This window comes from Neolamprologus multifasciatus, chromosome 13 (genome assembly GCF_963576455.1).
Source record: "Neolamprologus multifasciatus chromosome 13, fNeoMul1.2, whole genome shotgun sequence".
Classification (NCBI taxonomy): domain Eukaryota; kingdom Metazoa; phylum Chordata; class Actinopteri; order Cichliformes; family Cichlidae; genus Neolamprologus; species Neolamprologus multifasciatus.
In genome coordinates, this window is record NC_140451.1 from 15,721,786 (window position 1) to 15,735,489 (window position 13,704).

General features: G+C 39.6%; 1 protein-coding gene across 4 annotated transcripts in view; it reads left to right on the plus strand.

The window, feature by feature from the left end:
• eys (EGF-like photoreceptor maintenance factor) overlaps window positions 1-13,704 on the plus strand; it is a 166,654-nt gene that overhangs the window by 69,521 nt on the left and 83,429 nt on the right. For all 4 annotated transcript variants that reach the window (XM_085183233.1, XM_085183230.1, XM_085183231.1 and 1 more), the window contains 6 exons: window positions 1,169-1,265; window positions 1,646-1,753; window positions 2,928-3,073; window positions 11,299-11,470; window positions 11,824-11,902; window positions 12,368-12,567. In XM_085183233.1, coding sequence (XP_085039359.1) covers window positions 1,169-1,265; window positions 1,646-1,753; window positions 2,928-3,073; window positions 11,299-11,470; window positions 11,824-11,902; window positions 12,368-12,567 — 802 coding nt within the window. The remainder of the gene's footprint in view (window positions 1-1,168; window positions 1,266-1,645; window positions 1,754-2,927; window positions 3,074-11,298; window positions 11,471-11,823; window positions 11,903-12,367; window positions 12,568-13,704) is intronic.

Below are 13,704 nucleotides of genomic sequence, written 5' to 3' on the forward strand. Positions count from 1 at the left end.
CCAGAATTTTAAAGTAGCTTGATAGCAGCATTGCACAGGAAATTGTATCTGTGTATAATTACTCACCCTGTGCAGCTACAATGGCATATTTGTGCAGCATCTGTAGTAATTTGGATGCTGCACTGGTCTGTTATGGGGAAGAGAAAACTAAGTTGAAATAATGGCCAAAAGTATAAAACTAGGCTTCCTATGAAGGGTGTCTGAGTTTAGTATTAGGGATATGATGAGGAGCTCTTTCAAGGATGCCCATCTGGGAAGATTCCCATGCAGTCCCCGGATACACAGTAGAGAGTGGCTTGGGAATGGCTTGGTATTCCTCCTGAACAGCTGGAAGTGTTGGCAGGGGATATGGGGGCTTGGGTAGCTCTACTGCTTCCACAGGCTTGACTCAGATAAGCCATGGATGGATGGAGGGAGGGAGGGATGGATGGATGGATGGATGCTTATGCTGTACGCCTAAGCATTAGATGTACTTCTGATGTTTATAGGTGATTAAATTTCACTGTTAATGAAAGTCAGATCATGTCCATTAATTGGTTCCATACTTTTGAGCATTTGGTTAATTTGTGATCTTTTTTTAATTTGTCAATTTTTTTACTTAATAAAACCCAGTCATGCATGGAGTGAATGTTAATTTGTTCAGCAGAAAACTATCTAATGGACCAGACCCAGGTCAAGCACTAGAGGAATACCTCTGGCAGGCAGAACACTACAGGCTCCTAGGCTGCCTTCAGATGTACAACAAAACATCCATGCTGATCTGCTTAGCCATGCTGGCCCTCAACCCCCTAATGAACAAGGGCAAAAGAGCTCTTGGGCTTAGCCTCTCCCTCTTACCCTAACTTAACAAGATGTCCCCCCACTCGCTCGCTTTCTCCCACACAGACAGACACAGAGACATATGCACGGTGGCACACTCAGGCACACACCTCCCAAACCCCAAACCACTAACCCTCAGACCAATCTGTCTGTGGCACTAAAGTATTATTAGACTTACACACTCTCAAAGGGGAAACAGTGAGTGCTGAGAGCTGGAAGATGAGATATGCTACAGGGCTTACTAGTTCCATTAAAATGGCATTCACTGGGGCCTTTGTTATCATCGGTCCTGACGTTTTCAGGATGTAGTGGGGTTTGCTGATCCATGACCATCTCATCTATCTTTCAGGATTTGAAGGAAGTTGGTGTGAAATTGACACCAATGAGTGCAGTTCAAACCCATGCCAAAACCAGGGTGACTGTGTGGACCGGGTCAACAGTTACAGGTAAAAAGTGTTATCCGCAAACCAGCTTTTCATTTCTTAGTGGGTGAGAAAATGTCAGGAGTTTTAGTGATGAAATCTTTTTTTTTTTGTATGGGTTTCAGACCAATATGCTTCTTCTTAGCTTGAAATTTATTTAACAGCTAGTATTATTATGAAACAAAACATGTTTGTCGTTACTGTTTTTATCACATGCTACTGTGCATGTTCTTTAATTTAGTTAAACCAGTCTTTGTCGCTGTAGAGTGTGAGCAATCAAACTAAATGTGATCAATATCAATAAATTCCTATAGATTTTCTCACTCTGTGCACGTGCTTGTGAGAAACATCTTCTATTTTCCATCAGAGACAAAATATCAATATTAATGATTTTTCTTTTCCAGCTGTGTTTGTAAGGTGGGATTTTCTGGCCTTTTCTGTGAGGAAGATATCAATGAGTGTGCCTCTAGCCCTTGCAAGAATGCTGGCACATGTCAAGATCTTGTGAACAAGTAAGCATATATGCAATTTTTCCCCCCCTTTTACTTGCATTCATAGCGTGTTTAAATTTCTTGAGTATAAAGGCCAGGCAGAATTAATTGCTTGATTTTGTTTTGAAAGTTGAATGATCAATAACCATTCTCCAAAGAAAAAAAAGTAGTACTATAAGGTTTTGGTATTCCTCCTTAGAGTATTGCAGTTTATACAACGTGCTTGTCATCCTTGACACACATAAGCTGCTATTCTAAAGACGAAGAGCAAATTCAGCAGGACCACATCATGTATCTAGATTGGGCTTTACTCCACCGGTGCTTTTCTCTGCTGTGCTTAATGGGAGCCCCGGGGCTTCCAGGCTTAGTCGGACAGATGGGTTGAGAAGTCCCAGGGCCAATTTGAGTCCTAAATGGTTTGTCTCCAGTTTGTCTTCCGTCATGATTTCATTCCCATGTGACCTGGCCCTGCTCAGAGCACTCTTCTGATTGCATAGTCCTGGGAGTTCACATCAGGTGTGTTTTAACCTCACTGCCCGCCACACACCTCTGAATCCATTTCCCTGACCCAGCAAGCCATGCAAGTTCATCTATACTGCGATAAAGAATCAGACTATGCAGAGCTGCGAGAGTGCAACGAGGAAAGGGTTAATTGTTCTAATAAATCAGTCCAAGAGCAGAAGAGGCTTTCAAACAAATGCGCCACGTGACAATAACTACCAATTAGCATATTTCATAAATTTGATGTGATGTAACTTGTTTACCGATGAATGATGTTTACAGCAGCACTTAGGTGAATAATTGTACATTGCCTCTTTACCTCATCTCCTGCGAGATCTATGGTTAGGCCCAGCGACAGCTTCAGAGAGGGATTTCAATTGAGTAAACCACATCATCGGACAGATTAAGCCTTCCCTTTAGTAACAAGTCATGAAGGATAATTTAAATTAAGTTGCACACTGGGAAACTTAATTGCCAGTTGTTAATTGTTCTGCAAAATGCTGCCGGTCAGTTGAGAAAATCACTCCAGTGCAGTTTATCTCAGTGGGTTTGGAACACACGCACGGAACTGCTGTGGGAGCGTGCGCGCATGTTTGGCTAAGGAAAAACAATTCGGATGATTTTTAAAGTTATAAGAAATTAACATAAGTGGGCTATGATTGTGTGACACATTGCTTATTAATTTCTTCTTTAGGTTCCACTGCATCTGTCCCCCTGGTTATTTTGGAACGCTGTGTGACCTGGATGTGAATGAGTGTGAAGTTTCACCTTGCCTACATGAGGGCATCTGTATCAACACGCCCGGGGGTTTCAAGTGTGTCTGTCGCCCTGGATACTCAGGTAGCTCTTTCGCCCTAAGGCGACATTAAGATCAATATAAGACTCTAAAAAGCTTATCATGCCCGCTTGTGGCTGCACGCTATTGAAGCAAGTCTGACACAGAGCTGGCTTAGTGTAAAAAATGCTTCACAATGCTTGCTTTTAATTAGCCTGCCTCGCTGTGCAAGATACAGTGCCTGCTTTTTAGTAGAGCTAACAAGAGATAAATTCATGTCACCTGTTTTATCTGATAAAAACGTCTCAGTGTCTGTTAGCTGCATTTATTTAATTTCATCAGCCTCTTCAGTCTCAGAACGCTAGTGTTGTTTTACTTCAATCCATTTGTCTTATTTTCCACCCAGACGGATATCGAGCTATTTTAGCGCACGCGCGTGTGCACACTTGTGTGCACTTGTGTGTGCGCTATCCAAAGCCGATTCCTGTCAGATACTGGGAAGATTAATTTCATTTGTCTTCCACACTGTATCATCAATTTATCCTTCCCCAGTTGAGAGAGGGGGGAAAATCTCTGAGGTATTGCTACTCTGGAGAGCAGAACCTGACACGCATGGCCCAATTCCCACAGAAGCAGCTTTTATTATTAGACCTACGCACAGCATAGTACAAGCCATTACTTTTTCTGTTGCTCTAAGCTCATCTGAGGAAACAGGGTCCCCCAAGAGAGCAAGTGGCCAGAGGATACAATGTGGATTGGCTCAAACCAACTAGAACTCATACAAAATATTTGCTCTAGTAACATGTGTAACAGCAAAGCAACTTTTGTCAAAACGCACAAAAAAAAAAGAAAAAAAATGGGTCTACGATGCTACTGTAGTTGTGCTGTGTGTTCTTTTTATTCTCGCCTCAAAGTAAGTTTGCTGTCTGAGGGTGATTCATCATGCGGTGTTTTTGCAGCCTGATTGGAATGAATTGAAATGTTATTCTCCGTTGATGCCATGATGTGTCATCGCCACAACACTGTAATTCATTGTGTCACTTGATGGTATTAACATATTATTTGCTTTAGCCATCAGGGAAGAAACGGGATATTTTTTGCATATCAAATGCCAAAAGTCATTTTGATAGTAACAGTTGAAGCCTCTCACTAATAAATGAGACTGGTGCTATATCAGGTCACTTTTGTTGATGTCATTAGGCTGTAATGACGCTTTATTCCCACCTCAATCAGTACCTATGTGGAATATTCTTCAGTGCATATGTCTTTTGTAGTGAACGGGGTCTTCCTATAGTTTTGTGAGCCTTTTTACAGCTCTCATAAAAACACACGGTGAAGATCACGGAGATCAAATCTTTGCTTTTTCACGTAAACGCATCCCTCACGCCTTAATAATTTAAACTTTCACTGGATCGATAAGACCTGTTATTAAGCTTAATTTGTATATACAGTGTTATTTTCTGTCTGTATATATTGTATTAGCAAACATGCTGTCCTATAATGTAAGTCAGTCTTGGCATCTGGCTGGATCTTTACTGTCACATCATTATTTAGGGCATTTGGCTTAAAGGTCTCTGAATCCCAGTAATGTATCACTTAACTGTGTACAGGTGCTGTGTTCTTTATGGTCAAAGGTCATTACAGTGACATGATTAATTGGCAGTCTTGTTTATATAAATCACAGTTTCTCCACGCTCTTTGTCACCTTCCCTTTTCTCTTCTTCACCCATCATTAGTGAGCATGTTCCCTTGAGTGATGGTACAGTGCAATCAGCACTTTATTACACTTTCCTCAGTCAGCACATTGCTAGATGATGATATTCTGGCCCTTGCGATGTTGTTTGCTGTTAAGGCTTCAGTAAATTCTAGCTCTTGCTGGCCGGACTTGCTTCACAAAATGTTGTTGTTGCTGCTGGTAGTGTTTACTTATTAATGACACAGCATGCAATATTGTGCAAACATTTCCAATGACTTTATCAATGGAAGGGTATCAGTTATAAACCAATTATCTCTAACTGAATTCTTCACAGGTAGAAGTACTAGAAACTGTGTTATGTGAGCAGTCAGCGTATGTTTTTCTATTTATTTCTCATAATTAAAAACAAAACAAAAAAGAAATACATTTAATGCCTTAAATTGATTTTAATGAACCCTCAATATTAGCACGACATATGTATCGTCATATATAATCACATTGTGAGCAGTTTTTTTTTCTGTGCAAACTAACAGCCACAAACAAACAGTAAATGCTTTATAGTCCCCATTAAGGTTCTCAGCTTTATTTTTATTTAGTATAAACAATTTTTTAAACCCTGCTCTGTTCTGCAAGGAGTGCGTCCCTGTGCATAATTACTTTTGTTTAGCCCGTATGTTTACATAATTTGAACATTAAAGTTAGGTATTGTTGGTTTGTGGGTGGCAAAGTAGTGCAGTAATTAGCACTGCCACCTCATAGCAAGAAGGTTCTGAGTTTGAACCTGATGCTCAGCTGATAGCTGATGTCTGCATAACGTGCTGTATGTGCCTGTGAGTGTGTGTGTTCAGTTAATTGGTGAATCTAAAATTAGCTGTTTGTGTCATTGAAAAACATGTGTGAACACAACTTGTGACACAAAGTTTATTCATGCATTTTATTGAAATGATATATCTAGCAATAATCATTAGTGTGATCATCACTTTTAATGATGGCATGAAACGGAAGTGTCTAGGACGTGGAATTTTTCATGTTTTTCACATTTTCACACTTTTGTATTTCAGAAACTTAAATTTCAGCTTTGATCTTTTATTTTATGTTGTTTTGTATCTTCACAGCCATGAACTGTGAATTTCCTTGCTGCTGTATAGCTTTCCTTTTGGCCTAAACAAACAACTCATCTCTTTGGCACAAGAAATGAATCGTTTTACATTCAGTGACGAGACAAAATGATAGATTTTGTGTACAGAAAAGGCAGTTTATTTATTCTCTTTCATGAATAAACACAGGAGGCAAAGGAGTTTCTTGCTCCTGTTGTCACTTTGTTTGTTTACTTTTGGCTCAGTTTGCAAATGAAAAGCCAACCAAATGATTAATGATGGGTCAGTAGTCATTTTTCATCTCTTGATTACTGGAGGTCCCGAAGAGATTTTAGGGTTATTAAATAATCTTTTTCAACCACTTTAGTAAAAAAATAACATCATGAAATCCCTCCTTGTAGAATTATACCAAACACATTACTTTATTTTTAATTCCTCTGCATAAAAAGTCACTTACTTGCATCTCTGCAAAGCAGTACCTGCTGTAATTTAGACTCCTATGAACATCATCAGTGTGTCTTCCCAACTTGCATTCTGATTTGTTGGCAGGAGGGAGACTAATTTTGTCAGTTTGTGTTATCTGGTGTTTCCTTCCCGGCTCTCTCCTCCTCTTCACATCTTCTGTGATCTGAATGCTATTTTTGTGCTGCCTTTTATAAATAATGAATATTATCAACAGTCTCACTAAAGCTGAATATTCAGCCTTATCTTAAATGTGTCTGATTGCACAGTTTGCGTGGGGGGTTTGCCCTTGTAGACACTGGGTACTGCAGTCTCAGCATGATCAGCGTTTAAAGTATAAGACACACTTTTCCATTAGTTCAGTGCTGCAGTTCAGTGAACCCTCTCAGGGGCACACTACCCAAATTACATTGCACTTGGCTTTAGTAGTCTGTAGCCAGCCAAAACCCTTTGATTTTATTTGGAATTTTTTTGTGGCTGTTACAAAAAAAAGAAAATGCGTTAAAAAATAACAGTTTTGGGGTTTCTTGGTGGCTTCTCCAAAAAAAAAAAAAAAAACTGTAAAGTTTTCACTACAACTACTGTCTAATGAAGAAATACTATAGTCATGTTTAAAAACAGGTGGCGACATGCCTTCAAGTCTGGTGTAGATGGAAGCAGCTGTTTGAGAACATTACATATCTTTAAATTGTCAGTTTGTATTTGTTTTATTTTTGTATTTTAAAGTTCCCTTTCTTCATAAGTGATTTTATTTTATTAGTTTATTGAAATTTTAATCACTTATTGTTACAGAAATAAAACTTGTATATTTATCTGAGTCTTCTGAAAATGGAAAGTATGGGGAATATTAGGTGTCTGGCCTGGTACAAGCCATTCAGTCCCTGTATAACCATAGTGGGAGCTTGGTGCTCATAATAAGTTGGGTTAGTTTCTGGTGGGTGCTGGACTATGCTAGGGACACCTTTTGTTATGGATTCTGTCACTGATATCTAGGTGTAGCTACATGGCTCAGGATCTCATCTATGCTTTTTGCAGATGATGTGTTTCTGTTGGCTTCATCGGGTAGTGACCTGCAGCTTGCATTGGATAAGTTCACAGTGTGAAGCGTCTGGAGTGACAATCAACACCTGAAAGTCTGGCCCATAGTTCTCAGCCAGAAGAGGGTGGAGTACCCATTCTGGGTCTGGTAGGCGCTACAGTACTATCCCAGGTGGAGGAGTTTAAGTACAGTATGTTGAGGTCTTGTTCACGATTGAGGGGAGAGTGGAGCATGAGATTGACAGATGGACTGGGACAATATCTGCAGTGATGCAGATGCTGTACTGATCTGTTGTGGTGAAGAGAGAGCTGAACTAAAAGTGAAGCTATTGATTTACCAGTCAGTACATAGGGCACAGATCCAAGCAGCGGAAATAAGTTTCCTTCGAAGGGTGGCTAGGCTTTCCCTTAGATATCGGGTGAGGAGCTCGGTCATTCAAGAGGGACCGAGCAGAACCACTGCTCCTCCACATCGAAAGAAACCAGTTGAAGTGGTTTGAGCAGCTGACTAGGATACCTCAGGGACGTCTTCTTGGTGTTTGGGGCATGTCGTACCAGCAGGAGGCTCCAGGGCAGATCCAGGACTAGCTTTAGAGATTATATCTCGTTACACCTCAATGTTCCCTCAGATAAGCTGGAGGAGGAGTGTGCTGCCCCTGCGACCCAAATCCAGATAAGCGGTAAGGTCAAAATGACCTCCTGAAGTTTAATGCAAGCAACACAATGGCAAAAAATTTGTTTAAGTAACTTTGAATGTGGTATGGTTGTTGATGTGTGTCAGACAGGTTTGTTTGAGTATTTCATAAAGTGCTGATCTACTGGAATTTTCCCACTGAACTATTTTTAGGATTTACAGAGAATAGTCCAAAAATATGAAACTAACCCATGAGTTGCAGTGCTATGAGTGAAGAATGTTATCTTGATGTCAGAATTGAGCGCAGGATGGCCTTGAGATGATGATGATGCAACCGTGTGATGCTATCACGTCAATATGGCTCAAAATCTGTGACGAAAGTTTCCAACACCTTGATGAATCTCCAGAAGGCAGTTTTGAAGACAGAAAGAGTGACCCGACCTTTTACTACCATTGTGTACCTAATAAAGTGGCCAGTGAGTTTAAATAAGTGTTGAGATTAAGGTTACTATGAAAAGTGGTCTTTTCTGTTTATGTGCTGTGTTTATGTGTCAACCTCGGGTTAATGACTTGAGATTGCTTCTTTGATCTGATCGAGAGACTAAAAGACAAAGTGATTTAAGTAGAAATTAAAGAAATTCTTCAATTTGAAACTAGCGATTGACACTTCACTGTTTAATTTCATTTTTTTCCAAAGATGCTCAATATTCTTTATCTGTTTATCAGGAAAAAGAATAATAAAGTAGTTGTTTCAGCTCTTGTTTTGAACTTTAGTTATTTAACAATCGAATACCTAAATCTTTACTTTCACAAAGTACAATCGGACCGTGTCTTTATTCTCAGTTATGTGTTGTTTTCCTTCTTGTTTTAGATCTGCAGTTATATTTTTTTCATTTTTACACACTCCATATAGCAAACAGTTTTATTAGCCCCATAAGCCCTATCATCTAAAATCCAATATCCCCTCAGAGTTCAAATGATATTTTATTGAACGTAGATGTTTAAAACTTAAACAACTTCAGCAAATAGCCATATTTCTGCTCCGTGCTTTGAGCCAGTGCTATTAATGCACGGTCACGAAGAAGTTAAAACCACTTTGAATTGAGTGTTTCAGAGCAAGCATTGCAACTTTCAAGTTGCATATTAAAGAATAATATGGAAGCAAGACATAACATCATTAAAAAGAAAAAAAAAAACCAGAAATCCTTATGCAATGGTAAACAGCACACCCATGTTTACCATTCCTGCCAGCCTGTGATCACAGTGCATCAAAGTTTACCAAACAGATCAGAGAGAAAAAACATGCTGGTGAGGCAGCTTTATCTGGACAGTAAGATCACACTGCTAGGAAATAGTTTTGCATCTTCAAGGCTTTAGTCCATTAACTGCAAATTTCCTTATGCTCCTTAACTTTTCCATAAGTTTGTTGACAGATTTTGCAGAAATCTGAAAATAAATTATTACTGGTCAAAGAAGAAATTACTCATCAACTCAGACAATCGTTTTCACAGCACTGCTATTCTCTAAAGCTTTTTGTCTGACCGGCCAACTAATGCTTAAGGCAATATGTCTTGACAGATCATAATTACCACAAGTATTTCATACTTTGACATGAAGTGTTCGGCCATTATTCTTGTAAATGCTCATCAAAAAACAAAGGTGAGGAGAGTTTTTGCATGTATGTCATCTATACTCATGCATTTATTACTTCCAGGCTGGACTACTGCAATTCATTATTATCAGGGTGTCCGAAAAACTCACTGAAAAGCCTTCAGTTAATCCAAAATGCTGCAGCAAGAGTACTGACAGGGACTAGAAAGAGAGAGCATATTTCTCCTGTTTTGGCTTCCCTTCATTGGCTTCCTGTTAAATCCAGAATTGAATTCAAAATCCTGCTCCTCACATACAAGGTCTTAAATAATCAGGCCCCATCTTATCTTAATGACCTTGTAGTACCATATCACCCTATTAGAGCACTTCGCTCTCGCTCTGCAGGCCTACTTGTTGTTCCTAGAGTATTTAAAAGTAGAATGGGAGGGAGAGCCTTTAGTTTTCAGGCCCCTCTTCTGTGGAACCAGCTTCCAGTTTGGATTCGGGAGACAGACACTGTCTCTACTTTTAAGATTAGGCTTAAAACTTTCCTTTTTGCTAAAGCATATAGTTAGGGCTGGACCAGGTGACCCTGAATCCTCCCTTAGTTATGCTGCAATAGATGTAGGCTGCCGGGGGATTCCCATGATGCATTGAGTTTTTCCTTTCCAGTCACCTTTCTCACTCACTATGTATTAACAGACCTCTCTGTATTGAATCGTATCTGTTATTAATCTCTGTCTCTCTTCCACAGCATGTCTTTTATCCTGTCTTCCTTCTCTCACCCCAACCGGTCGCAGCAGATGGCCGCCCCTCCCTGAGCCTGGTTCTGCCGGAGGTTTCTTCCTGTTAAAAGGGAGTTTTTCCTTCCCACTGTCGCCAAAGTGCTTGCTCATAGGGGGTCATATGATTGTTGGGCTTTTCTCTGTATCTATGAAGCGCCTTGAGGCGACATTTGTTGTGATTTGGCGCTATATAAATAAAATTGAATTGAATTGAATTATACTATATGATGTATCTGGAAATAATAAAACAGGTTTAGTGTGACAGGTTAAAATTATATGTCCGTTGTGGTAACCATAGTCAGTAAGGGATGCATAGCTTGAAAAGACAATATAATGCAGCGGTTGCCATTAAAGTATAAAGATGGCGGTTTTTAGTTTGAAATGACAAACAGTCATGACAAGTTTTTGTATATATCATAGATAAACTCTCTCTCTGCCATAGAAGCACATGGCAAACAGCAGAGGATTTGATATATTACATGAGTATTTCCTCATTGTGATAAACATGTTGATAACTGTGTTTTAGAACATGCACATTGTGTTGTTTCAAGTAAATTAAAGTCCACTTTTTTTATTGTATCCCCTGTTTATTCAAGTAAATGTCTCATTGAGATTAAAAATCATTTTTTCAAAACCTGGCTGACAGGACAGTAGATATTATAAGACAAATACTACCAAACGTGAACGCTGTGAACGGCAGGACACTATTCATTACCTGTTCAATGAAACTTCTAGGACAAAACAAGTAGTACAATATTTGAATGTTTACAAGGTTAGAAAAAAATTCAAACCATACTTGACAAAATCAAACTTACTTTTCCAATTTTAAAAAAGATGCATAGTGTGTGTGTGTGTGTGTGTGTGTGTGTGTGTGTGTGTGTGTGTGTGTGTGTGTGTGTGTGTGTGTCTAACTTTTGGAGTACCCAAGAACTAAAAAATAAGTTTTTCTAATAAAACAATTCTGACTAACATATATTTAATTTCTTAGGGCCACGTTGTGAAGTTGACGTCGATGAGTGTGTTTCAAACCCATGCCAGAATAGTGGAAAATGTATTGATGCGCCTAATCGATACAACTGCTTGTGTGCGAGTGGCTTCACAGGGCTCCGCTGTGAGGCCAACATTGATGAATGCATGTCAACGCCTTGCCTTCATGGGAGGTACATATTTTCTCTCCATCATTTAAAACAGAAACACAGCAAATTGTGCAGCAGTAGCATGGAATTATTTTTAATTACGCCCCTTGCCAACGCAGTGAGTGGAGACATATGCCGCATGTTGTAAAGAGCTAATGTAATGCACTTACAGGTTGTCTCAGTGGTGTCTAAATTATAGTCATTAATTCTTTTGAAGGTGAATTACTAATTCATTAGAAAGATTACATCCATCTCTAAGGGTTCTGTATGGACTATACTGCAAAAGACTTCCACAAATAAATGCTTTTTAGTTCACTTTGCACGCTAGTGTAATTTTGATGAATCAATTCTGACCCCGTCTGTTGTGGCTCTCTCAGCTGTGACGATGGAATATATTCATACACCTGTCTTTGTGAATCTGGATGGACCGGCAGCAGATGTGAAACGAACGTCGATGTGAGTTGAGTGTAATTAATAAAGCAGCTGTGCGTTGTAGCGACACGTCAGGAGAATTTTGTAAGCTCTGAGGTGGTGTGGCCTTTGGTATCTTTAACTTTAATGACATTCCTACAAGATAAGTGAATTGAACTACCGCGATCATGTGAGCATTGTGCAAATACCCGATAAAAAGGAATTGCTTAGTCTAATGCCTAATTGATCTAAACCACAGCTTTGTGCCGGACCGTAGCGATAAAACATTGAGTTGCTACCAAGGTCTCTGCTGAATCAATAATCTGATCATCTGCATTTTAACTACTAACAATTCAATCTTAATCAAAAGGTTTTTTTTTTCTCATTATTTAATCACCCCTTATGAGCTTTACATCGACAAACGTGTATTTTATGGTTGCATCTTTTTAAAAAGCTCTTCCTGCCACAGTCTCTCGTTCATGTGAATCTTTGGTATTTTCTCATTGACAGGAATGTGCCAGCAGTCCCTGTCTGAATGGAGGCTCGTGCGTCGATCTCATCGATAAATATGCGTGCTTCTGTCAGGTCGGCTACACTGGGAAAACTTGCGAGGAGGATATAGATGTCTGCGAAGACGCTACTTTTAATGTCTCATTGTGTTTTAACGGAGCCACCTGCAGTGATGGTGAAGGATCAAACTTTACATGCAGGTGAGCTTGGTCACTATTTATTTATTTATTTTGAAGTGTTTGAGAAAAGGACGTTGAAAGGTCGTCCTTGGATGGAGTTATTGAAAGTTGAATGTGCAGCAGCTTTACCCAACTGAATGTTTCACATGCATTGCTTTTAAACTGACATCTAAAACCACCGTACCCAGATTTTAATCGACCATTTGCTAACCCCCTCGAGTGAATTGCACTTGACCTTATTATAGCTATACAACCATATCAAAGCGTGACAGCGCTGGCAAGCTTTGAATTTCTCTGATGATTTGTGTGTGGCGCTACTGAAAGGAGTATTGGACTGTGTGTTTACATACTCTAATGTTACCTTCAATCATTAGTGTCTCTGGCTAACTAGCGCACCATCGAAGCCAGAAAGCTTAAGGGAATGGAGCTTATTGAACCGCTCATGGACAGTGGGCAGCTTCAGCAACAGAGGTTAAATATCTCAAAATATTAAATTACATTTCTGACTCTAAACATCAGCATCAAGATTTTGCTGATCTGTGAGAAAATAAAAAAAATTAAAAGTATCTTGTCTCAGAATAATAGCGCTGCATTACATCTGTTCTGCCTCACAGTGCAGCGGTAGAAAATGAATCATTACTTTTTAATTGCAGGCATGTCATCCCTGGAGTGATGAAGTGTATCTGAATACAAGGTGTATGTAGTAAGAGTGTGCCGATTTGACACAGCCGCTCCCTGAATGCCTCACAGTTAATTACGTTGTCTAACCTTTCGCTGATGTGCTGCTATATGCTCGGTGTCATGATTTATGTGACAATGACAACCACAACTCCACATATGTTGCCGCACTTTCTGAGCGTTATATTGAGGTGCTGAACTGCAAAATGCCTCGCCGCAGCAGTTTTTACGACGCTCCCTTCATTTAAGGTTTATTTGCATATATGTTGCAAGGAGGCAATGCATATCGTGCATTCACAGATAAATGTGCACACTAAGGGCAAAGTTTGTCTATACACCCACTTCTAGTTATGCAGAGCCAGGCTGCTTTATTACGAACACGTCTGCTGTATAGAACTGTACAGCTGACCTGTGGGTGTGCAGAATAACATGAAATATTATTCCTAGCCAAATCCACGTGTTAATGACATAAACGTGTAA